Genomic DNA, 25,874 nt, shown 5'->3' on the forward strand with positions numbered 1-25,874 from the left:
AAGTGGAAATCTCATGCTTTTGTAGAGATGGGTTGATCACCATGTAGAACAGCTTGGTTTCTGAGGCTGTGCTCTTCTGATTTTGTTCCTAGCCTCCTCTATGTTACTGAGTTAGGTCCTCAGAATGGTGAAGGAAAACAAGTCATTTTCCTTCATGCCATTGCAAGTATCCCCTATTATCTCTACTGTATGTACCTTAAACTGGTTAACTTTTTTTTTATCATTAAAAAAAAAAAAACTTGATTTCAAAGCGTTCTGAGACCCCACCCCACACGAGGTACCATGAAGGGGCACTAAAGTGCATTTTGATGGAGGGGGTGGAGTTTAAAGGTGCTGTCTAAGCTGACAAACAAGATGACACTGTTTAAAAGAAAGGCAATTCCATCTTTCTCAGCGGAGGGAGGGCAGTGAACTGGACCCTCAGCAGAGGATTGTCCTAACTCTTAACTTCAGAGAAAACTGCATAAGGACCTGCACATATAGACTCATTTGTCCCAAATAGCAAAAATAGGCCTATGTCGTCCTTAAGAAAGTATTTGCAAATCTGCTATTCATGATCATAAAAACGTGGGCGGGTTCCAGGTGCAAATCCTCCTGGGCATGCTCTGTAGTGCTAGCTATCACAACTGCAGCTTCAATGAACATGCTGTTCATTTTCATCAAAGCAGGACTTCTAAACTACCATAAATAAAATACACAAAAAAACGATTCAATCTTTTTCTTACAATAATTACTTTTACATTAAAAAGTCACCATCATCTTCAGATATATGGAAAATTAGGACTCTAAATCTGATTATTTTCTAGTCTTAGTTAACAATCTTGCACAGGCCCGATAACCTAAAACTTGGAGCTATGATCTGCATAGCTTGGCAGGTTTCACACAGTTTGACAGGTAGGCAACTGTGAGATATGCATTTTTTTTTAATTTAGCATTTTCTAACAAAACAGTTCAAAATTGTTTAAAATCCCCATAGCGACTGTATTTTATTTGTGCCACGCCACAGTTGGGAAGCTAGAAAGGAGGGAAAGAAACACTGTCTGGAAGATTAATCACAGTCCACATTTTCTTGGTCTTCAGGTTAAACAATGATGAGCCCAGCAAATGCAATACAGTGCCTTAAATAGAAGACTTGGTCCTATAATAGAATAATTGGAGCAACTAAACCGGGACCGTCTCCACCACGGGGGATTTGATGCATTCCTCGTGCAATCGGCTCTTTTCCGCAAGGCTCAGAGAATTTTCTGCAGGATGCTCTGAAATGTGGCTGTCGCCATTCAACGTGGAGACAAACCCTTCCTGGGAAGGGCCTTTCAAGTATGAGTGAAATTCCACTTGGGGAAGATTGGACCTGTGTTCAGGATATAAGGTGTTACAGGGCACCCCACTATCGTTTTCAGAAGTGGGGCAGCAAACAATGACAGAAGGGTTGGCAGCTGGGTAGTGGGAGGCCCCATATGCCTCTTCTGCTTGTCTGGCATAGTCAACAAATCGCTCTGGGGTCATGGTGTAAGGCACCAGCGAAAGGGCACCGTTTTTGACAGTATCTCTTTCAGAATAGTTGTCAGAGATCTGGCTAGGAGTTCCTGGGATGTGACTATCAATTTGGTAGTACAGAGTTGAAGAGCTAGTGTAAAACGAAGCATTTTTTGTGTGGCTTTCATGAACGGCGGTGCCATCAGAGTAACAAAGAACAGAAGGAAGAGGCACGACTTCAGCATGGGCTCCGAGCCCTTCGACAAAGCCATCTCCCTTGTCATCATCGTCATCTTCTTCTTCCTCCTCCTCTTCTTCCTCCTCCTCCTCTTCCTCCTCATCAGATTCACTGGGGGCCAAGCTTTGTGTGCTCGAGTCAGTGACTCCACTGCAGAAACTGCTTCCATCTTCCTCCTCTTCCTCCTCCTCTCCTTGGCAATCCAATTCTTCCTGCAGGTGCAGCACGGCAGCCTGGGGTTCGGTTTCAATCTCAAAATTGTCTGCGATGGAATATTCTACAGAGTGAGAGACGGGGCCCATGGAAGCACCGTGGGCGCTTATCTCACCATGGCAGCCGTTCAGCGTGGGGATTTGCTGCTCTCGGTTTTTCTCGAGTTCAAGTTTCATTATTGTGTGCAAAAAATGAGTCCGGACACGGATAGGATTAAATTCAATTCTACCTGCTGTGTTACTACAGCCTTCTTTAGTGCAGCCACATGGGAAAGACATACGATCCACCTTGGAAGGAAGAACACAGATTAGCACCATGGAACTATTACAGACCAAATAAAACCAAGGACTTTCTAACAACTACTCTGAATTAAGTAATGCACTCAGGTTCTACTTATGTCACAGCCAATGATGAATAACAGGGAAGTGAAGACTTATCAATGAGCTGGTTTTAAATGTATGTTTCAAAGAGCAGTGGGTTGAGGATATAAGTGAGAATTTAAATTTCACTGCACCCTCCAGGGCTTTCTTATTTTCCACTACTTGTCATTCTCTTTTTGCATTGGATTTTGTTCTCATTTTGCAATCCTGGTTCTCTTCTGTTACATTCTGATGTCCCACCCACTTTTAAGTCACACACAGACTATTCTCCCAGGCTCCTTGACTAATCTAATTTCTATGACACCACCTTGATGCTACTATGTTCTTTCATTTGCATCTTAAGAAATGACTGATGCCGGGCGTTGGTGGCACACGCCTTTAATCCCAGCACTCGGGAGGCAGAGGCAGGCAGATCTCTGTGAGTTCGAGGCCAGCCTGGTCTCCAGAGCGAGTGCCAGGATAGATAGGCTGCAAAAGCTACACAGAGAAATCCTGTCTCAGAAAACCAAAAAAAAAAAAAAAAAAAAAAAAAGAAAGAAATGACTGGCATTTCTAACGGTATCTGGGGTGACACTACTCAGGGTCACACAATGCCATATTGCTATAGTCTCACAGCCTTGATGGGCCCTTATGTTGCAGAATATTTTTATACTGGTGAAGATGCGTTACTGTGATTGGTGTAATAAAAAGATGAATGGCCAATAGTTAGGCAGGAGAGTATAGAAGGGACTTCCGGGGAAAGAGAGGAAGAGGAATCTAGGCACACAGGATTCGATAGCAGACTCGGAGCAAGTTGTACATGCTGTATTGAGGAGAGGTAATTGAGCCATATGGCAGAATGTAGACTAAAAAATATGGGTTAATTAAGTTATAAGAGCAAATTGGAAAAAAGCCTAAGCTAAGGCCAAACTTTCATAATTAATAAGTCACTGTATCGTTATTTGGGGGCTGGTGATCCAAAGATAGTCCAACAAGAAAGCTTGCTACACTTGAATGTTGCAGAATATTTATTTACACTGTGTGAAGATGTGTCACTGTGATTGGTTTAATAAAGAGCTAAATGGTCATAACTAGGCAAGAGAGAACAGGTGGAATGTTCTGGGGAGAGAGAGGAATGCTTCGAAGAAGGAAGGTGGAGATGCCATCAAGACAATGAAGAAGTCAGACATATGGTACAGAGGAGAGGTAATGGAGCCACATGGCAGAAAGCAGATCAATAGAAACACGTTAAGTTATACGAGTTAGTTGGGAAAAAGCCTAAGCTAAGGCCAAGATTTCATAATTAATAATAAGTCTCTGTGATGTTATTTGTGAGCTGGTGGCCCAAAGGAAAGTACAACTACATCCTTGATACATGGATGTAAGACCCTTGACTGTTTCCCAGTTAGAATAGAAGCCCAACTCAAATGAACTTGCCCAGTGCCAATAAATGTAACAGCAGGGAATCAGAAGGCCTGTTAGCTGGAAACCAGCCCAGGCAACTTAGTAAAACCCTTTCTTAAAATAATATATTTTGCCAACATTAGTTCAGTGGGGGCAGAGTACTTGCCTATTGTGCCCACGAGGCACTATATTCAAAACAGGATGGAGAAGGAGAGAGGGAATGGAAAGAGCAAATGTGTTCTCACCAGCTGAGTGGAAGAGAACCATCCTTTGCTTTCAGTTGCCTCAGTGACTTTCTCTTTCTAAATGAATAAAGCTGTTCCTGCATGAAGTATGAGCAGGCAACGAATCACAGGGCTCTGGTGAATTAGAAATGGACAGGACCAGAGAATCACCTTGTCCAGGAATTGGTAAACTATTGCTTTTATTTTTAATTAGTTTTAAAGTTGAAGCTTTAAAAAGTGTAATCATCAGGTGAGGTGGGTGAGGCTATCTATCTACCCCTGCTATTCATGTAAAGTTAAATTGCAGGCGCTGTGGAATGAGATAGACTTTTCACTGTTTTTGAGATTATTCCCAAATTGCAAAATGTCCTCTCCTTACTTCTTCCGCATATTCCTCCATCCAATCTTATTGCCATAAAAAGACACACCCCTTTTCTTGTTAAGGAAAGCTTAGCAGCCCTGAGCACATGCTGTACATTGTAACTTCATTTAATTTTTCACCAAAAGGGTGTGAGAACATTTAGGGGTTTGCAGCCATGTCGTCGCAGTACTTTGAGGAGTGAAATCCATCACAGTAACAGATAAACACAGTGGCAGTACCCCACTAAACCTTGTTTACAAAAATGTGTCTGGTTAGATTCCACTGTGGGTTGGACAGCATCTCAACCCGATCACTGCAGAAATGACATTGAGCACAGTTCTTTCCTGGGATGCCTATTTCAGACAAGGTAAGAATGCAATTGCATCTTTTAAGGTCTGTCTGACTAGGAACTTCTCCAGTAGTTCATATCACTGGTGGTAAACTTTAAACCCTATGGATGGACCAGAAAACATGAACTCAAATGGAACACACAATGTCCTCTACCAGACTGAATGTAAAAAACAACAACAACAACAACAACAACAAAAAACTAAAATAAACTGGTGTAATGACAGATTGAGTGGGCGGGGGGGGGGGGGGGGGGGTGTGGGGTGTGGGGGGGATGCCTTCAATTGCCTCAGCTGCAGTTTGAGCTGCCATTCACAGTATACACAGTATGGATAAGAATTTTATGAATGCCCATGAATTAGGGTTCCTTTCCCCTTAAATTATGTGTCTTTCTTTATAGCATTTTGTTCTCCAGGTTTAAAAAAAAAAAAAAAAAAAAAAAAAAAAAAAAAAAAAAAAAAACTCAATGACTGCTTCTTTCTGCCGTGGCATGTGACATTTTTTCTTCAGATGCCCTGAGATCCCAATCCCTACCTGACACTTAATGCCTGCCAGGCTGCAGGTACATGTTTCTGGATCGCAAAACACTCTGCAGTCACAGCCACAGTCCTCCCGAGACAGGCGGATGGCTCGCAGCTCATGTTTTTCTTCCACGTCTATCTTCTTCACTCCAGAGGCACGCAGCAGGGCTCTTCGTTTTTTTGTGGGCAGGGGTTGTAGGAAGAAGTATTCATCTACTTCTGTGTTGTCTAAATCAATGTCATCATCGGAAATGTCATCCACTGTCAGAGTGCTAGCTTCTTCGGATTCCACTGTGCCATTCTTAGTCATCTAGAAACACAAGGAAGTAAACAAGAATGTCATTTGGGCAGAGTCCAAAGTCCCCACTTCAATATTGCTGGGGATGAGCTCAGCTGTCATGCACAGAGTCTGTGCAACCACAGAAGTCAGAGGAAAGAGAACAGTGATGTCAAAACAATTGACTTTTTAAATGCTCTGCTCACAGACGATTGGTCAAAGCAACTCTTAACCTCTTAATGTCAATGACTGCAATTACAGCTTGAGTGGCCATAGTCTGAACAGACCAGAGGTTACAGACACCAATGCCCAGAAGCTCATGGTGATATCTCTGATGTCAGAGAAAATGTGCCCTGGATCAGAGGTGACCACATCTCAGTGGGAGTCATGACCACCTTATTCAGCAAACATCATGTCCTTGGAATAATATGTCTGTCTTTCAGGCCCCAGCAAAAGTACATATTCAGGACATAGGGTTCACTGTGCTGCCAGGATCACAAACACCCCAGAACACTCCAAGAAGGAGGGCTTGAGAGATGTAATGAGCCAGGTCAGCTTGCTCTCAATAAGATTAGTGCTGGCAAGGACTCATCAACCCAGTCTGAAACAATAAACGGGATTCTCAAAGGAGTGCATGCAAACCTTTGTTCAAAGGCTTGCTTTCTGTAGAACAGCTCTTGTGACCACTCATTCCCTGCCTACTCATGATGGCTGTGCCTATTTGAATTTCTTTTCTATATTAATCTTGTCCATCAGTAAGCCCTGGATATGTATTTCATCTGTTATTGTTATTAAAACACCTATTGTTTCCTTCATACAAAACATTTAGAAGTTTTTCTTGAATATGAGCAAGATATTTTGTGTGTGTGTGTGTGTGTGTGTGTGTGTGTGTGTGTGTGTGTGTGTGTGTGTGTAGGAGCCCAGTAATAAAGGCAGAAGCTTCATAAGAAATAAATCATAGAATATCTAAATATGGAAGATATTTAATTTATTGCTTTCCTAGTTCATTAATTATGGTGATTACTATGCCTGGTGATCTTGACAGATCATTCACTAGACAGTGAAAATACTCTAGAGACATCAGACATTATGCTTTCATCTTTAGAGAAGGAGTCCATATTTAGATAGAGATGTTTACTATTGGACAGCCTTCCATTGTCGAATTCTGAATGTACTGCAGAGCAAGACTAAAAGTATAATTTTGCCCTCCTGTAGAGAAGGTTCCACAGAAGAAAGGCCCAAGAATAAGTGCTTCCTAAGATACACTGTGAAGGGGCCCTGAGGTGTGTTTTCAAAAGCTATCTATTTAAGTGTTGTGAGTATTTTAGAACTTGAGCCTGTGACCTCTGGAAGGCCTTATTGGGCATTGTTTCTTAGTAGAATCCATCATTTTTCTCCTCTTGGCGTTTGTGCGAAAGTGTCCATATATGAATATGTCTGTGTATGGGTGCATGTATGGGTACGTATAGGTGAGGGGTGGATATTGGATTACCTTACTCTACTTATCTCTACCTTAGTTTGTGAGGGTCTTTCACTGAACCTGGAGTTTCCTGTTTCAGTTAGACTAAATGGATAACACGCCCCCAGGATCTGTCTGCCTCAACTTCCCCTGTCTTTGCCTGCTATATCCAGCTTTTTACATGGGAGCTGGGGATGTAAACTCTGGTCCTCATACTTGTGTCACAAGCACTTTCTGACGGAGACTTGTCCCAAGCCTGACATCCTTTCTATATGTACTAGTTAAACAGTGATGTCCAACACCAAGGTGTTACCTTGGATCTGGTTGGCATTTCTGTTAATTCTCACTTTATGCATGTTTCCAGGTATAAAGATCTGATTTTTCTAAGAAATTCAAGAGCTGTAATCTATTTTCTTCAAAGTCACCTACAATGTTGAGGTGGTCTTCCAAAGTTTGCTCCCCAACTCTTCGAGATCATTTCTAATGAAGACTGGGAACAATCTAGCTGAACTTGGACAACTGGCCATGTGGCCCAGTTTCTGGTTTCTGTGTTGCCTCTATTACTTGCTTTCCCCCTCTCAAGTCTATGGTGAGGTAGTTCACAGAAAGCACCATAAGAGAAGAAGGGCTTATTTGGGCTTATGGTCTGACAGAGCACAGTCTACCACTGCAGGGAGCTTGGTAGCAGGGATGTGAGAGCTTTTCACTGCTGTGAATACCAGGAAAAAGAAAGCAGGTAGCTTGTTTACCTTTTCCCTTCCTATTAATCCCATGAGATAGTGCCACCTACATGTAGAGTGGGCCTTCCATCCTCAGTTAACCCTTTCTGGAAACACTGTCCCAGATATGTGTCTCATTGGTAATTCTAAATCTAGTCAAACTGATAATGAGATCAATTATCATGGTTGTCTTTGAGACATTTTCCCTACCAGGCCCTTTAACTGTAGTCTTGTGTGTGTGTGTTCATGTGAGTGTGTTTAATACAAGGTTTAAACTGCCTAGTTTAAATGCTTTTAAGATTTGAGTGCTACACTTGCTGCTTTCAAACGTACTTCCTCCACTGAGAGCAATACTAGAGCAAACCAAGAATCTCCCTTCTTTTTCCCTCCAACACCTATATATTTTGTGCTCAATATCTAGTGCAAAGAAGTTCCCAGGGTTTGTCCAGGCTTGCTTCTTCTGCTGTTGCTGAGACACTTACTTCATGGTCATCGTCACTGGTAAGACCATTCAGGTTCTATGGGACTTCTCTCCCATGACCTGAGTGCCACTTGCAAGTGTTTTCCCTACCTCAAAACAGAATCATTGAATTGTCAGACTTGTCTTTAAAAGAAGCCTCCTTATTTTATACATCAATAAATTTCAGATTTCTTGTGACCTCTCCAGTGTAGATTGATAGGAGACACTTCCCATTTCAATATTCTTTGCTTACATCTCACAGATGTAAAGGTTCTGTTGGTTAGTGGTATAATTCTGGGAACAAGTTAATAAGCTCATTTGCTGACTGGATATTGATTGGTCAGTTCTCAAAAGAAAAAAAATACAAATGGTCAATAGTTACAAGAAAAAGTTCAACATTTTAGCAATAGGAAAATGCAAATTAAAACTACATTAATAGTCCATTTCACCCTGGGTCAGAATTTATATAATTAAGAAAACAAATGACAGCAAACTCCAAGGAAGATATCTGCAAAACTGAATACTTATATTCTGCTGGTAGGAATATAAACTAGTACAGTTACTATGGAAATAAGTATGAAAGTTCCTCAACAAATATCAAATGGAACTATCATATGATCCAGCAATTCTATTTCTGGCTATAAACCTAAAAGAACCTAAGTCAATAAACTACAGTGATTGATACTTGGGCACCCAAGTTTGCTACAGTACTGTTCACAAGTGTTAAGTTATGGGACGAGCCAAGATATCCATCAACAGATGATTAGATTAAAATATGATAGTTATTATTTAATTATAAAGAAGAATAGAATTGAGTCAATTGTAAGAAAATGGATAAAGGTAGAGATCATTAGGTCAAGTTAAAGAAAGGCAGATTCAGATTCAGAAAAACAAGTATTTTTTCTCACATGCAAAATTTGGAACTAATATGCTTATTTGAATAAATCATGTGTGAATATTATCACACATAAATTGTCATATGCATACATGTCAAGAAAGGAGAAGAGAGACAATATTATGGAAGAAGGGAACAAAAGAGAGGCAACTGGGAAAAATAAAAAAAAAAACGTACTGGGAGAAGAAAGACAAATGCAGTCTCTCTCTATCCATCCATCCATCCATCCATCCATCCATCCATCCATCCATCCATCCATCCAACCATCCATTATCTCTATGCGAATGACATGAAAACAGAAGAGGGACTTTTTGGAGAAATGAAGGACAACAGGAAGGGCAATGATGAGAGGCATATAAACAAAGCTTGATGATATACATGTATGAAAACATTATAGTGAGACCCATTATTTTTACAATAACTGAAAAAAATCACGTAAAAAAGAAAAAAAAAAAAAACAAACAGCTGTGGTGGTGCACACCTGTAATTCCAGTATCTGGGAAGTAAAGGCAAGGGAATTGCAGATTTGAGGTCACCTCCAGATACATATTTAAAAAAAATGTTTCAAAAACCAAGGGGTAGAGATGTGCCTTGGTGACAGTGTATTTGACTAGCAACACACACATACACACACACACACACACACACACACACACACACACACACACACACACACGTATAAGGTATAAGCACTATCAAGAATCTTGGCCTTTAATTCTTTGGTTTGCATGTGAAAGAAGGAGAAATTAGAAGTGGAGGTGAAGAGAACTGTAGAAACAGGTATGATACAATAACAGCAAGTTGTAGAATCGGTGTATCTGAAGCTTATGTGAGCATTTTACCTGCTTTGGTGCATTCAGCATCACAAAACCTCACAGGGTACATATTATTACTCTGCCTGTTTACCTACTGAGAAAACTGAGGAATGATAGTTTGCACTAGGTCATGATCCTAAATATCTAATTACATACAGCTTGTAGTGCTCACAGTCATGGCAAACAGACACACATTTTACATAATTAATAATTTCAGGACGAGTGTGCTGGCACATAACCCAATCACAATAGACTAGAATAAACAGACAATGAATCCAAATATTTTTAACTCCATTCAGAAGGATTTTCTGAGCTAGGGTTAACACAACACTTGAGAACACACAGTAGACACACGCAGAAGGGGGGCTGGCATAGTTGTGATAAAGGAAAATTGTCAGAGGTTTACACAATGAATTAATGGCGGAAGGTAACTTGGCAGGTTGGAACCAAGGGATGCCACAAAGTCACAACTTACAGCAGAGCTCACGTTAGAGGTTTATTAGGGAGGTGGAGGGTGCAGAGGTGGCCTCTGAGCTACAGCTTGCTTTTTATAAGGGGGTATAACACATGTGCATAGGGAGAGTGCGAAACTCATAGGTAGTCACAGTGTCACAGCTTGGCTGCTGTTGCTGACATGTCCTGCTGTCATCATTCAGTCCTCGAGAGCAGGCTGGTGTAGATGCCTGAATGCCAACATGAGGGAATTTGGACCAGCAATCAGACCCACAGTGGGTGCAGAAACTCCACCCACTGAGCAATAGTGGTCTCAAAAGTCTGATACAGAATAGAATATGGTGCGTTCATTAACCTGTATGTTATCCAGCGGACTGGAATTGAGGAAATGCTCCCATTCTTGGTCCATAAGCAGTAAAAACATGGAAATAAATGTCAGTGTTCAAACAGAAGCTTCTCTCTTTTCTCCTGTCTTAGCTGATGAGTAATTTATTTGTGATCTGATACCACTGTTTTGATCTTATAGTTTTCATCTATTTCTATGTATTCATATTTCATACTACTTGGACTCTAAAATGTAGTCCTGAGCTGCATCATTGACAACTCTGAACACGGGACTTTACTCAAACAAATGTGTAAATTTGTTCAGACTCACTCTGGGAATAAAAGCACTACAATTGGCCTTATAATGATAGAATCCAAGCATTTCAATTTGACAAACTTGAACTCACTGATTGGTACTAGTAAGCCATTTCAGTAGACATTTTGCCCATCTAGACACATCAGAGACACATGATACAGAAACATGAAAATCAGAGGATGATTTTTGCATTCGAGTCAAATGCAGGATGCCCAAAGAAAAAATGGCATGCAACTTCTTTTTCTTTTATTTTAATTGCTGATTTAATTTTTGTTTCCCCACAACTTAGTTTATTTTTTAAAGATTTTATTTATTTATTATGTATACAACATTCTGCTTCCATGTATATCTGAACACCAGAAGAGGGCATCAGATCTCATAATGGATGGTTGTGAGCCACCATGTGGTTGCTGGAAATTGAACTCAGGACCTCTGCAAGAGCAATCAGTGCTCTTAACTTCTGAGCCATCTCTCCAGATGAGATGATAGTTATTGATAGTTTCATATTAATGATTTAAAATTATGGCTAATTCCATGTACATAATAGATTTTGAACAAATTCATCACCATTCTGTGTAAAGCTGATATTGGGGTTCAAACTTCAAGCTAAAGATCAGAAAAGCAAAGTAGCAGGTCACTAGCTCTTACCTCTACCTCAGGCAGAAAGGGCTGATCCTGCTGCCTCTCTTCAGCATAGCTGGAGAATCCTGAGACTGAATGTCTTCCTATCCTCAATGTGGCTGGAGAATGAATGACAGATACTGACTACTGAAGACCCTGCCCCTATCTTTTATACCCCTCTAGTGCTGGGATTAAAGGTGTGTGATCCCAGGTGCTAAGATTATCTTTGTGCGAGCTGTTTCTCTTTAGGACTGCATTGATCGTGTGTAGATCTGGGTGGCCTTGGACTCACATAAATCCGTCTACCTCTTAATCCTGAGTGCTAGGATTAAGGGTGTGTACCACCACCTCCTAGCTTCTGGCTGCTGGGATTAAAAGTGAGTATCACCAATGTCTGATCTCTTATAGCTTGAGGCTGACTTTGCTTTCTGAATTCTCAGGCAAGCTTTAATAAATCATAAACAGCACATCATCACAATTCTCACCCCTCCAATTCCTTCTCTATGTCACCACCACTTCCCCCCTCCCAATGTCATGTCATCCTGCTGTCTTTTTCTTTTAAAACCGCTAAGTCCATTTAGGGTTACATGTACATGCACAGGTGTAGGACCATGGACAGTCTTTTAACTTTATTTTACTTCATTCCAAAAAGTAGATAAATTCTCCTGTCATTGCATTTTATGATCCAGGCAGTATGGTGTAGATAAATGCATAAAAATGAAATAAAAATATAAGGTAAGAGAAAAATAATTACATCAAATTAAAAGTCAATTAATTACTCATCACTTTTAAGGCAGTCAAGGCAGGGAAAAAAACTTCACTTTTGCTGGGCGTTGGTGGCGCACACCTTTAATCCCAGCACTCGGGAGGCAGAGGCAGGAGGATCTCTGTGAGTGCAAGGCCAGCCTGGTGCCAGGATAGGCTCCAAAGCTACACAGAGAAACTCTGTCTCAAAAAACCAAAAAAAAAAAAAACTTCACTTTTAATTATCATTTATTTTCATTGTTTATAACCAAGAAATGGATTGAGTCCATGATTCCAATAATCTGGATAATATGTAGGTTAATGAATGCATTGTGTTCTGGGAAATATAAGGTTGAAACTACTGGTATCAGTAAGTACACCAAACAACTAACTCAATACAAAATGGTTTAAAAAATGATGAAAATATGGATGAACTCAAATGTTAAAACAAAATAAAAGTGAAAGTAAGATCACTTAAAAAGCACTTAAATGGTTTGCCTAGTAACAGAATGTTCTGGTCCTTACAAAATTACTAACACAAGTAAAGATTAAAGTGGGACTATGACAGAAAAGTCATTCTATTCTAGAAGCACCAATTGCCCTCCAGCACAATTAGAATGCTGTTCTGAGAGCAAACTCAGCCATTGCATGTTCAGTACCAAATACTGAATTCCACAATTATCTCAATTCATGGGATGACAAAAGCATTTACTTTATAGTTGGGAAAACTGGTACTTGTAAAAGGTAGTTTGTCCAAGTCTAGCTGAATGACTGATATAACTCACAATCAAACTTGGGGTTTACTCCACCCCAAATCCTTTCCCTATAGTCAAGAATAGTTTAGGAAGAAAATCTTTAATGGTAGAAAATGTATATAGAAGAGTTTTTAAAAACAAAAAAATAATAAAAACCAAAACAAAACCATGCAAACATGAAATCATTGGAAAACAGCTATCATCTAAGAGTTGACTTCAGTACAAGAGTGGGCCAGGAGACAAAGAATGGTCCATGTTTCCTTCAGATTAGTTCCTTCAGAAATACAGGATATGAACCAGATGCAGAGAACATAGAATGCTGAAGAAAACAGAGTATATAGGGGCATCTCCACTCTTTTCACATGTGGAGGTGGCCTTTCTGATGAGATGCTATTAGGAGAAACAGTTCAAAGCCGAGTGACCTAATGTGTGAGTCTTCATTTTCTCAGCTTAGTCATTTATTCTGGGTTGCATCTAACCAATGTAGCCTGTTCCCTGGTTGTTGCTGTATGTATTTCCATTTACTTGTTGATGTTATATGTTTCTCCTATCATACTATGTACACACTGGGAGCAAATCTTGTCTTAATCTCTACTCTACTCCTGGCACTTTGGTAATGCTATATGTCATATAACTGGTTAATAAACTGGTTTTAATAATAGATTTTTTTGAATAGATTTTCTTAATCATAATGCTATATTCCCAATTTCTAGAGTAGGTATGGGGCTTTGATTCTGCCATCTGAGGACCTCCAAGTCAGCTAGAGAAAAGAATGTAATAAAAATGACGCAGCATAGTAAACACACTAAAACATACATGCACATTGTAAAAGTAAAATGGAGAAGAAAGGACAACACAAAGAAGGTGAGGTATCAAGATATAAAGCAGAATTATTTATTTGCATTTTGACTTCATAGTGTTGTAGAAGAATAAAGAGATCCTCAAGCCAGAAATGGGAGAACAGACATGCCAGGAAGGGTTTACAACACATATGAGGAAGAGACACAGTGGAAGAGTACTCAGGGGCTTCGTGTGAGAATTCCCAGGCCCAGAGGATTCATGCTTCGCGGTAATGAAAAAGCCTAAGTTATGATTGCTCATTCTAACATCTGGGAGGAGTCAGGGGGAAAGAAATTAAATGATGATCAAAATGGGAATGAATTGTTTTTTTTTTTTTTTAAATGCTAGTTCTGGAAAACAATATTCTAAAAAGAATGATTTAAACAGATGGTCTCAGCAAAGGATAAATGAGAGCACTGAATATGAAACTACTGACAGGGTTCATGAGAGAGAAAGCTAACCATTTTCCAAATTAACTCTATGTGGAACAGCTAAAAGTGAGGTGCACAGAGGCCTAGGTCCTCTTCTCAGCTGGCCCCTGTTCCCACAATCCACATACCACAGCTGGAAAGCCCAATGGTCTTACCTTGGAGATTTGTCGTTCTTGCATAATCCTAAGAACACACATTGAGGCTCTGAGAAGGTTTCATGTGCACTCTTCACATGAAACACTACTATCTAATTAATGACTGTGGATGGATAGCAAAAATGGCTCCGAAAACAGAGACTCCGCTTCTGTTGTACCATCAGTGTGTCCAGGATGGTACATTTGTATCATTCCAGGATTTGTATCATTCATATCCACCAGTGACAGTGGCTCTTACTGGAAAAGATCCCTGGTGGGAATAGTAGTTATAGTTGGGTGATGCAGGAGCCACTCCTCCATTCCTCCTAAGGGTCACTACTTTGACAGGCTTTCCCAAACTTAGCTCTGCCTTGCAAAATACAGTTTTCAACTCTAAACCTGGACAAGAGCAAGACTGTTCATTAAAATACAACCAAACCTTACCTATTCCCTTTATGTTTAGCATTAAAGACAGCTCTATACCCGGAGATAACAAAACCTTCAATTTTTTTATTTATACCATGATGCATCTTTGGCTTAAAAGAATTGAGGTTTACTTGCTTGCTTAGCTATCCTTCTACTTCCTTTTTGTTCTACCTACTTAATATGAACAAACTGATCAAGGCCCCCAAACTGTTGTGATCTTCATGTGCATCTATGCAAAGAACACATGAGAGTTGAGAGTGGACAATGCAACACATTCCTGTGCACTGGGCAGATCTGTCACTGGTTACATCTGTTTTTGGGTACTGGTAAACAACGATTGTATGGGGGTGGGGAATCCAGGGCAACAAGGTCCCTGCCCGTTAGACTCAGAGGGAAGAACTGGGGATATTTAACACTATGAAACAGAAATACCTAGAAATCGTAAACTATTTTTTTAGGTGTGTGCATCCCTACAAGCACTGCTTTTAAACATGCAAAGTTTAGAAAATAAATACATTTTGTGTTCTACACTATAGATTTGGGGTGACAGGCAGGGGATATTGCAGCAGGTTTCTCTGTGGTAAAAGGACTCCCCCCTTAAAGACGTAAAGATAAAATTCACTATTTTAACAAAATAATGTACTCTGGGTAACGAGAGATGGATAATTCAGGCTGGCATGACAAGACATGTATTGAATGAAAGAATTCCTAGTTGTATGGTATGGGTTAAGAAGGATGACCCAGTTTATAAGGTCTTTGGCAAATTGAAGAAAAACATTCATAACACTTTGATATTTCGTCAGTTTTACAGTTCTTCAGTTTATTAGCTATGACCTTCAGGTGGCAAATTAAAACCAATTTAATCGCTTCAGCCACAGTTTATGCAACATAATGAGGCCTTATAGCTCAATACATAAGTCATCTGAAATCTTAAGAAGTCTTTGGAATCCATATCAACACAAAAGTCACCAGAAAGAATAGTATCAACATTTAAAACATATCTTTTCTAAAACTCATCCTTCCTTCCGGCTTACTTAGATCAATATTGTCTCTTCCAAATAATAAGCCAGGATGCATTCAGCAGCATTCCGGTAAATACTTAAGCGATCAACTCTGTGAAGACATAGTTATCCTTGCTCGTGGTTAACTAGTTTCAGGGCTTAAATATTCCCTTCCTAGCTAATTTTGAGGTATAATGGGGAAGAATGAAAATACAATTCATTCTAGGGAGTGACATCACTGGGTGTACCCCACATTGAAGCAGAAGAATGCATGCAGTATTTTTCCTGGACTAAAAAAAGTAACATTACTTGCATAGGAAGAACATAAAGATTTGATTACATATGCTTGATTGTTCCCTGTCAACTAAAATACTGCAATATTTTGAAAGAGCATATTCTTAAGTACATTATCATACACAGGGTAGAAATCCACCCTGTCAGTCTCCATCACTTTGCTTAGGTATATTTTCTCTGTACTTGTCAAAATAGGTTGTGTATGTGTGATTAGACAGAGAAGGTACTTGGCACAGCAACGTTTTCCATTTGGTACTGAAGCTTGCTTCTGTTTAAGATGCATTATAGAAGCTTTGCTACTTAGTGTGTTCTGAAGCAATCTCTACAGAGTGTAACAGTGAAGTTCTGACAGTAATTAGCTTTCAGCCACACCATGACCAACATGATAAGCCATATATGAAAATGAACTGCACTAGAAGGAAGAAAATTAGAACCTCATCTGAAAATGTTGAAACAATGGGTTGGAGAGATAATTCACCCAGCCCTTCCAAGTGTCTAATCCAATGTATTTCCAAGGACATCTAAATTCTTTACCTGGATAAGCAATCCCAAGACTTTGGGAGAGATGCAGAGAGCTGAGCTGGAGGTGAAGTGGAAAATGTTGCGTGGGCAAGTCACTAAATGAATACAGTACTCATTACTCTGAGATTCTGAGTGAAAAAGATTTAGATGGACATTTTTTTTAAGAGGATTCAGCATTAAAAGTTAGCCACTCTCTTTGCTTTAAATTTGGAAAGAGCTATCAGTAACCAAGCATGACTCATGAGCATACAATGAAGAAACTGAGAGGGGTGTGTAACCTAGGAGAGCAGCTAGAGATGGTACCCAAACGTGGAAGAATGGAGCTTTGATCCCCGGAAGTAAAGGAAGAATGGTTTGATTGTAGAAACACTGGCAAGGAGATGGGAGGTCACTTATGTACAAGCTAGACCCAGTTTCTCAGAACAATGGGGTAGAGTCCTCTAGGATGAAAACAGAGGCAACACCCCAGGACACAAACCCTCGGTGGAACCTGCAAACAGTTGCTGAATGCATTTCCCAGAAACAAGAGAGATAGGAATAAAGGCCAATGCAATTGTTCAACAGTGTGCTGTGGATTATTAAATCTAAACACTTAATTTGCAAAGGAGTATAGTATTACGATGACTGCATTGATTACCATGAAGTGTGTGACATCTGAATGGACTTGACAGGAAAAGGAAAACTGTAGTCTGTAATTTAGAAACATAAAGCTACTTATTTCTTCTAGGAACACACATTTTATTCAATTTCTCCATTACTTATTTATAGTCAGTGTGTGGAACATCCATGGTGCCAACTAAAAAAACGATATACTTGAAACCCTCCAATCAAATTGGATTTGTTCTACAAATCTAAGTATCAACATCTATATAATTTCTTGATATCTATGTAACTCGTAACTTAGGAAATGAATTACCAAATTAAAAGCAATTTTATAGTCAAAACCTAAATTTCTATTCTTGATTTATTTCCAATGTGTTTATTATAAGGAAACTTCTAGACGTATGTATAAATAGCTCCTCCGTTTGAAGCTCAGCAGATACCCTGGGAAATTCAGAGGCACTGTGTGTGAGGACTTCATCATTGCTGTATAAGGTCTTTGTCTTTTCAAATAAGGAAAGTGAAAGCCCAGTGAGTTACACTGTGACTCCAACATGAGGATTTGGGAAAGGTTCAATGTGTCAGATGCTGCTTCTGTCATCAATCCACAGGGAGTTTACTGACACTCCCAGAGTACCATCTCAGGAAAAATCCATTTGGACTAAGTGTTCCTCTCTTCCTCTGCCTCTCCCTCCCTCTTTCTCTCCCCCACCGCTGCCTCAACAAGACTTTATTAATAGCCCTACTCCATTTGAAGCTGACAATCCTGCTTCTGCCTCTGGAGTGCTAAGAACACAGGTATGTGTCACCATGCCCAGCCGCAAAGCTTATCATTAACAATCCTTCCTCTCCTCTTTGCACCGCCCTTCTGCAGCAAGGCTTCTCCATTGTTCCCGTCCAAAGTCATAGAATTAATTTTGCCACATTTCCTTCACAGAGGAATTTATACTTGGGAACAAATGTGTTAAAAGAAAAAGTCCTAGTATCAGTGAAATTTTTGGCATAACTATCATTTTGTGCTAGCTAATTTGGGAATGGGGATAATTAAACCTTAGACAAGTATAATTCATGACACTTTTTTTTTAAACATGAAAATTAATGCTAGAAGAACTGCAGTGAAAACACACAGGCTTTCCCTCTTACATATTTTAGAATACCGGTCCACACTGCTGTGAGGTTTTAACTTCATGTAACATGTGTTTCTGACTACGTGTGTACTAAGTCCAGGGAGGCTAAGCTCAGATCACTGCAGAATCCCCTAACTGTTAGCTTCATGGTCATTTGGAAGAGGGGATGAAAACCAAAGGAAAGGCTACATGTTTTCACATGAGAATGAATTCATAGGGCTGGCACCCACCAGCATGACACCCGCTGGCTTGTCCACTTGTCCACACCTATCCCTAAGCACAATTTTACTGAGTCACCAACAATGCTCTTTTCATTTCTTCTTTTCTTGTTCTGTTTGTTAAAAGGCACTTGCAGAGGCATAAGAATTACAGCATCAGAGTAGCTCACTGCCTCACGTGGGGAAGGCTTCTCCTTCAGAGAATCACGTGCACAACCACCATTGTTAGTCTTCCCGTTCTCAGACAGTTTACAGTCATTCAGCTGTTAGAATCTATTGCACACACCACCACACCCTGGAAAAGGGCAGAGTGTCCTTCCTTCTTCCTATATGGGGTAATCAATCAATTTAATAATAAGGCATCCAGTTTCCTACTTCCTACTTGGTGAGGTGTTTTTTTTTTTTTTCATTTATGTTCTGATGATTTTATCCCATTGGGTCTTTGTGAGGATTCATTCAATCACATGCATAAAATGCTTAGCAAATAAAAAATCACCTAGTGATTGGCAGCCATTACCATTGATTCACTAATATTTGAACTTGGAGACTGATGTCATCTCTGGGGAGGGAGTGGAGTTGGTTTGCTGAGAAAGGCTGGAGTTCAGAAACCAAGTTAATAATCATTGCCTAATTAAGTACATGAAAATCAATCAGAAAGACAAAAACAACCAGGGTAAGGAACCTTCGGTGAAACTTGACAAAAATATTGGCAAAAGAAAAGTGAGACATCCTCGAGCCTGATTTGTGTCCTGCTCAGTTTAGCTTACTGTCTTTGCATGCAGCTGAGAGCAGACATATAAACAGGAAAACATAGAAAAGATACCTTAGCCAGGTGTTAGTGGCACACGCCTTTAATCCCAGCACTTAGGAGGCAGAGGCAGGCGGAACTCTATGAGTTCAAGACCAGCCTGGTCTACAAGAGTTAGTTCCAGGACAGCCTCCAAAGACACAGAGAAACCCTGTCTTGAAAAACTAGAAAAAAAAAATACCCTGAGGCAGAGGTATGTATATCTCGAGGCATCTGCCACACCTCTGCTAATTGATTTCTTAAATTAAAGGTAAAGGTGACAAAGATTCTTACAGTGCTTCAGGAATTTAACGAGTGGGTTTATGGGGACTGCTCCCATAATACTCTCTTTGTCATTAGATATCAGGGGACAATGTTTTTATACATTAATGGGTGATCAGTCAAGGCATTTTCTGCATTTTGGTTTTCTTCAAACCAGACGCTTTCCCACACCTCTTGACACCATAAACATCCTTCAGCTCCCATATCAGAAGACCTCGCTGTCTAGCCTCACCACCACATGTAACTTTTTTGCCTTTCCACTTCATAGCAAGCAAGCAATAGTATGCCACCTACAGGCATTCATTAGCAAGCCAGATTCCCAAGGTAGAAACCTCTGTCCTTGAAAATCCAGCTCTTGTTGTAGAATGTGCTTCTTTTGGGGATAGAAGCATTATTTGTAATAGCCATAACCTAGAAACAACCTTGATGCTCCTCAACTGAAGAATGGATAGAGAAAATGTGGTACATTTACACAATGGAGTACTACTCAGCAGAAAAAAAAAAAAAACAAAAAAACAATGGAATCTTGAAATTCGTAGGCAAATGGATGGAAGTAGAAGAAACCATTCTGAGCGAGGTAACCCAGTCACAAAAAGACAAACATGGTAAGTACTCACTCATATATGAATTTTACACATAGAGCAAAGGATTACCAGCCTACAGTCCACACCACCAGAGAAACTAGGAAACAAGGAGGACTCTAAGAGAGACATGCATGTTCCCCTGGAGAAGGGGAAAGGGACAAGATCTCCTGAGCAAATTGGGAGCATGGCGGGAGGGGAGAGGGAGCTAGGAGAATGAGAAGGGGAGAAGAGGAGGGGTGAGGAAGACATAAGGGAGCAAGAAGGTTGTGTAGGGGGAAGAATAGAGGAGAACAAAATAAGAGATACCATCAGAGAGGGGGCCATAATAGGTTTAAAGAGAAATCATGCACTAGGGAAATGTCCAGAGATCTACAAGGATGACAGCCACTACTAATCTAAGCAATAGTGGAGAGGCTACCTTAAATGCCCTTCCCCTGATAACGAGATTGAGGACTAACTTATATGCCATCCTAGAGCCTTCATCCAGCAGCTGATGGACGTAGAAGCAGATACCCACAGCTAAAGACTGAACTGAACAGGAATCCAGTTGCAGAGAAGGAGGAGGGATGAGCAAAGGCATCAAGACCAGGCTGGTGAAACCCACAGAAACAGCTGACCTGAACAAGGGGGGTTCCCCAGACTGATAGCTGGGAAACCAACATGGAACTGATCCAGACCCCATGAAGGTGCGTGTCAGTAAGGAGGCCTCTGAAATCTATGGGGCCTCTTGTACTAGATCAGTACTTATCCCTAGCATAGGAATGGACTTTGGGATCTGATTCTACATAGAGGGTTGTTACTCCCTCAGCCTAGACACACGGGGGAGGGCCTAGGCCCTATCCCAAAGGATATGACAGACTCTGAAGACTCCCCATGGAAGCCCCCTAAAGCTGAAATGGTATGAGATAAGTAGGGTGCTAGTGGAGGGGACAGGAGAGGAGGGCAGAGATAGGGAACTGGGATTGACATGTAAAACAATCTTGTTTCTAATATAATAAAAAATGGAGAAAATAAAAAAAGAAAGAAAATCCAGCTCACCACCCAGCACTGCCGATCTTACCTTCTAAGTTCCTGCTCCTCTCAGACATTTCTTTTTCTCTCCTTTATGCTCAGTCCAATTTACCCTACACTCACTTCTCTCCTGGCCAGCTCCGATAGTTCCCTCACTTGTGTGACTGGACACCCCTTCTCCCTCAACATGGCCTTCTTCACCCTCAAACTATTATCTCATATTTACATGACTGCCCTATTACCACAATTCCAACGTGTGCTTAAGACTCATGGTAACTTTTAAAGATGAAGAGAGAGACAGACACTTTAATGTGGTTCCTCACTTGCCTCAGGCCCAGCAAATACCCCTTGCCATCCTCTGTGCCTAGTCTCTATCTCAGATCTTCCTCTCCCTTTTTTCCGGTGCATTCCTTGACTTCTTGACCACGTCTGTTTCCTGTCAAAGACTTTCATAACATCTTACAACCTTCTTACGTAGCCCCGTATGAAATTTTGATTCAATATCCTTTGACCACTTGATTGATATTTTCCCCTCCTACTACAAGTTCCCACGGAGAGGGAACCACATCTATGTTTAGTTTCCTGCTAGCCCCAGTCCAAGAACACTCACAAAGGTATGCATGATGTAGCAACCATACATATCCGGTAGTAAATATTTGTGGAATAGATGAATAAATAATGTGGGATAAGCATCCCATGAATCGAGTATACTTAGTGCTTTATAAAAAGAAAGAAAAGAATGGAAGCAGAAGAAAAATACTTCATGAGTGTCTTGCTTGCCATGTACAATAGTCTGGTTCACAAATAAAAACCATTAATTCCCATGCTGTAAGAATATGAGATTTTGCAAAAAGCGAACTAATGTGTCACCTTTAGCTTTAGCGAGTTGAGCTTCTCCTCCCTGAGGTGTTCTCTCAGCATCTCCCGGTGCAGCCGTTCCTGCTCCCTTGCAAACTCGCCCAGGGTGTACTGGCGCACGCTGTTGTGACGGCTGGACATGCCCAGAGTGCTGCCCCCCTGGCTGGGCACACTGGTGAAGCCCTGCCTCCTGGTGAAGTAGTACACGGTCACACAACTGAAATGCACATTCTTCGTCCTCAGCCGTTTCTCTCTTTTGAGGATGGAGGAAGCTGGAAGAGAAAGAAGCAGGTCAGTGAAGCCCAGGGCAGAAGCTCCCAGATGAGACCAAGAAACCCCCCTGGATCCGGAGTCCACTGAGGATTGAAATGTTTGGAGCCTTGCTGGCTTAAAAAATACTGAGCCTCAGAGCTGGCAAACAGGCCTTTTCATTTCCTTTCTTACGATTTTTTTTCTAGGCATAGTAGAGTAGATTTTAAATATTTTTGTAATGGCTGTTAAAGCAAACTTCTGGATAGCTGCCAATTATTTTTGGAATTAGCAGCAGAATTTAGTTCCTTATTTCCTCGAATCCCTTGAGCCTTGGTTTTCTGGATTTCACACAGGTAATATATTATGATCAGAAAAGTCACAACATGGAACCCTCCATACCTTGGGTATCATTTTTTTTTTGTTTTTTTTGTTGTTTGTTTGTTTGTTTTTTTGTTTTTTGAGACAGGGTTTCTCTGTGTAGCTTTGGAGCCTATCCTGGCACCCGCTCTGGAGACCAGGCTGGCCTCAAACTCACAGAGATCTGCTTGCCTCTACCTCCCGAGTGCTGGGATTAAAGGCGTGCGCCACCAATGCCCAGCAGGATTCATTTTTAAGAGTATGCTTTGCATTAAAAAAAAAAATAACTTTTTTTTGTTTTTTTTGCTTTGTGTGTGTGTGTGTGTGTTTTTTTGGGGGGGTGGAGAGGTGCCTTGGTCCTGCCTCAATGAAATGATGGGGCAGACCTAGTAGACTTCCTAGGGGAGGCCTTACCCTCTCCGAGGAGCATATGGGAGGTGGGGAGAGTGGGAGGAGAGAAGGCAGGAGGAAATGCGATTGGAATGTAAAAAATAAATTAATAAAAAATAAATAAAAACCTATCAAATAAATGAAAGGAACAAGTTCTAGTAGTCTATAGAACAGAAAGGTGGTTATAGGGCACAAAGTTATTTAATATTTTATAAAGAATAAGAATAAAAGTACTCGGGGGTTCTAAAACAAAGAAATGGCAACTGCATATGGAAATGCTATTTATAGTCAATGGGTAATTGCACACTATATAGATATAGGTATTAACAGAACTGGCTGTGCACTGTGGATATGTATAATTGTCATGTGTCAATAGATGTATTGCTTGCAACACTGAAAAGATAAAATAATCCAAAGTAATCAAAAATCCATGAAAAACAGCTTACTGACACTACTTATTTTAACAACTTAAATCTAACATAGCTTTTATTAGGTAAAATAGAACCTGCCCTTTAAATAGCATTATAGACAATACTATTATAATACAAATATTAGGAGAACTAAAAATCTCACAGAATATTTCAGGACTGCTTTTTCTTCGTATTTTTTTTTTAATTTAACAAACTCTGTATGCTCTCATATACACAATGGAATTGCAAAATCAAATTAATTAATGTTATACATATCCCTGTATATTTTTATGTGTTGATGATTAGAACCATTCTTATCAGTTATGGGGACAGAGCAATGAGGAGTTTGTGTGCTCACTAAGACTGAGCAAAAGAGAGCCATATGTTATCAACAGGACCTCCCAAAGCTGGACCGCAGGATGAGCTATGTGGCAGAATCCTTTTATTCTATGGTAGAATAGCCCAGACTTAGGGAGACCAAATGACTTTGTTTAATATAATTAATGTTCAAAGTAAACTTAAACCTGAAAACACGCAAATTTTATGACTTAAAAAGGAAGAATATCATCCAAGAGAAAGAAATGCATCTTGACTGTTAGGGGTCTGATGTCTATGTCCCTCCCACTCAGCCACATTGAAGTCCTTTAGAATACAATCCTTTTGGAAACAGGATCCTAATACATATAGTCAGATGAAAATGAAATCATCAGTCACCCTAATCCAATCAGACAGGTCTGTGGTGATATCTTTGTTTGCACAAATAAAGCGAGTCTGAAAGATCAGAGATTTGAAGGAGCAAGCCATAGCCACACCTTATGTGGCCAATACCTAGCTGAAAAGAGATTGAGGTCCTGTATCCTCCTGCCTATAATCCTGTCTCTATCCAGTTCTCTCACTTCCTGTCTGTCTGTTAGCTCATGGCAAGCTCCACCCTCTGATCTTCAGATACGCTTTATTTGTGCAAACAAAATGTCACCACATAAGTGGCCTTACAGAAAGCTGAAACTGGAACCCTGACTTACAAAGAAGGGAGACAATGCAAAGAGACACAGAAAGGAATGCGGCAGGAAGTTGGTCACAGACACTGAGCTCCATGGCCAACAGCCAAGGATGCCACCAGAAGCAGGAATATGCAAGGAAGAACTCTTCCTTGTGAGGTTCAGAGGGACCGCCACCCAGCCAGACCTCCAGAACTGTAAGCAAAGAGACTTGTGTGGTTCTCAGCCATTCTCTTCACGGCGCATTTTTATGTAAGCTGCAGGAAAGCATGGAGGCACATGAAGGAGAGTGAATGAGAAGGCCTAGGACAGCAAGATAACACCATTGCACATTTGCTGGGACACTGATATGATGCATCTCACTTTGTAGGTTTATTTACATAGTGGACACTGATAGAGGGCCTCCTATGTGCCAGTGCTTTCTAGAGAGGAGACACCTGTGGAAATACCTGGACCATGATGCAACTAAGAGACTCGAAGTTCAGACCGTAAAATTTTCACATTACTGTAAAAATTCAACTTTCTTACCTACCTTCTTTTCTTTAAAAGAAAAACAATCCTTTTATTAATTTAATTGGCTGAGTGGATAGGGCACCCTTTTGTCAGGCTTGTTGGCCAGCTCCCTAGGCTCCTTTTTTGTTTTCGGTTATTTCACCTCTTCAGAAGAGATTTCCAGAATGTAAATGCTTTCACAGGTGTATATTACTTAAATACTTATTTGCATATCCTTGCAAATTATTTATTGCAGCATCCTTGTATACCTGGCAATAGAGACAGTTTTTAACTTTGATAGTAAGATGTTGCTCTGCTTCATAATGCTAAGCTTAAATCATCTCAACACAGCAAAGACTGTCGAGATGTAAGACATCCCCATACAAAGCAAAATTCTGCCTCCAGACCAGAAGCCCTCATCTGTCACTGATTGACAGCAGGTGAAGCAGGGCCCTCTAGAATTTAGGGGAAACCTTCTGCCTTTTCACTCTGGTTATATTAAAATGATAATCTTAAGACATTATCCTTAGGAGCCATAACTGTAGAGACCAGGGGAAGTATTTAATGTATTCATTTAGGGTTATTATCATAAATACCTCTGATAATTTGTGGCTTATGTTTTTAGAAAATCAGTGGCTCTCTAGACAAAGTATTTTTTATTTTTTATTTAATTTTTTTTGTTTGTTTTTGAGACAGGGTTTCTCTGTGACTTTGGAGGCTGTCCTGTCTAGCTCTTGTAGACCAGGCTGGTCTCGAACTCATACAGATCTGCCTGCCTCTGCCTCCCGAGTGCTGGGATCAAAGGCGTTCGCCACCATGTATTCTTCACCCATTTGGATATATCTATCATGTTACCCTTTCCCCAAAGCTAAATTAAT

The 25,874-nt window shown here is 40.4% G+C and overlaps 1 protein-coding gene across 2 annotated transcripts in view; it reads right to left on the minus strand.

The window, feature by feature from the left end:
* Positions 1-1,161: 1,161 nt before the first annotated feature.
* Positions 1,162-25,874, minus strand: part of Csrnp3 (cysteine and serine rich nuclear protein 3) — an 81,007-nt gene continuing 56,294 nt past the window's right edge. The window contains exons 2-4 of one of the 2 annotated variants that reach the window (XM_035446366.1): positions 22,110-22,369; positions 5,158-5,454; positions 1,162-2,214 (exon numbers count right to left, since the gene is read on the minus strand). In XM_035446366.1, coding sequence (XP_035302257.1) covers positions 1,162-2,214; positions 5,158-5,454; positions 22,110-22,369 — 1,610 coding nt within the window. The remainder of the gene's footprint in view (positions 2,215-5,157; positions 5,455-22,109; positions 22,370-25,874) is intronic. The other variant, XM_035446365.1, reaches the window with a different exon arrangement.

The sequence above is a fragment of the Cricetulus griseus genome, chromosome 6, assembly GCF_003668045.3.
Source record: "Cricetulus griseus strain 17A/GY chromosome 6, alternate assembly CriGri-PICRH-1.0, whole genome shotgun sequence".
Lineage (NCBI taxonomy): Eukaryota > Metazoa > Chordata > Mammalia > Rodentia > Cricetidae > Cricetulus > Cricetulus griseus.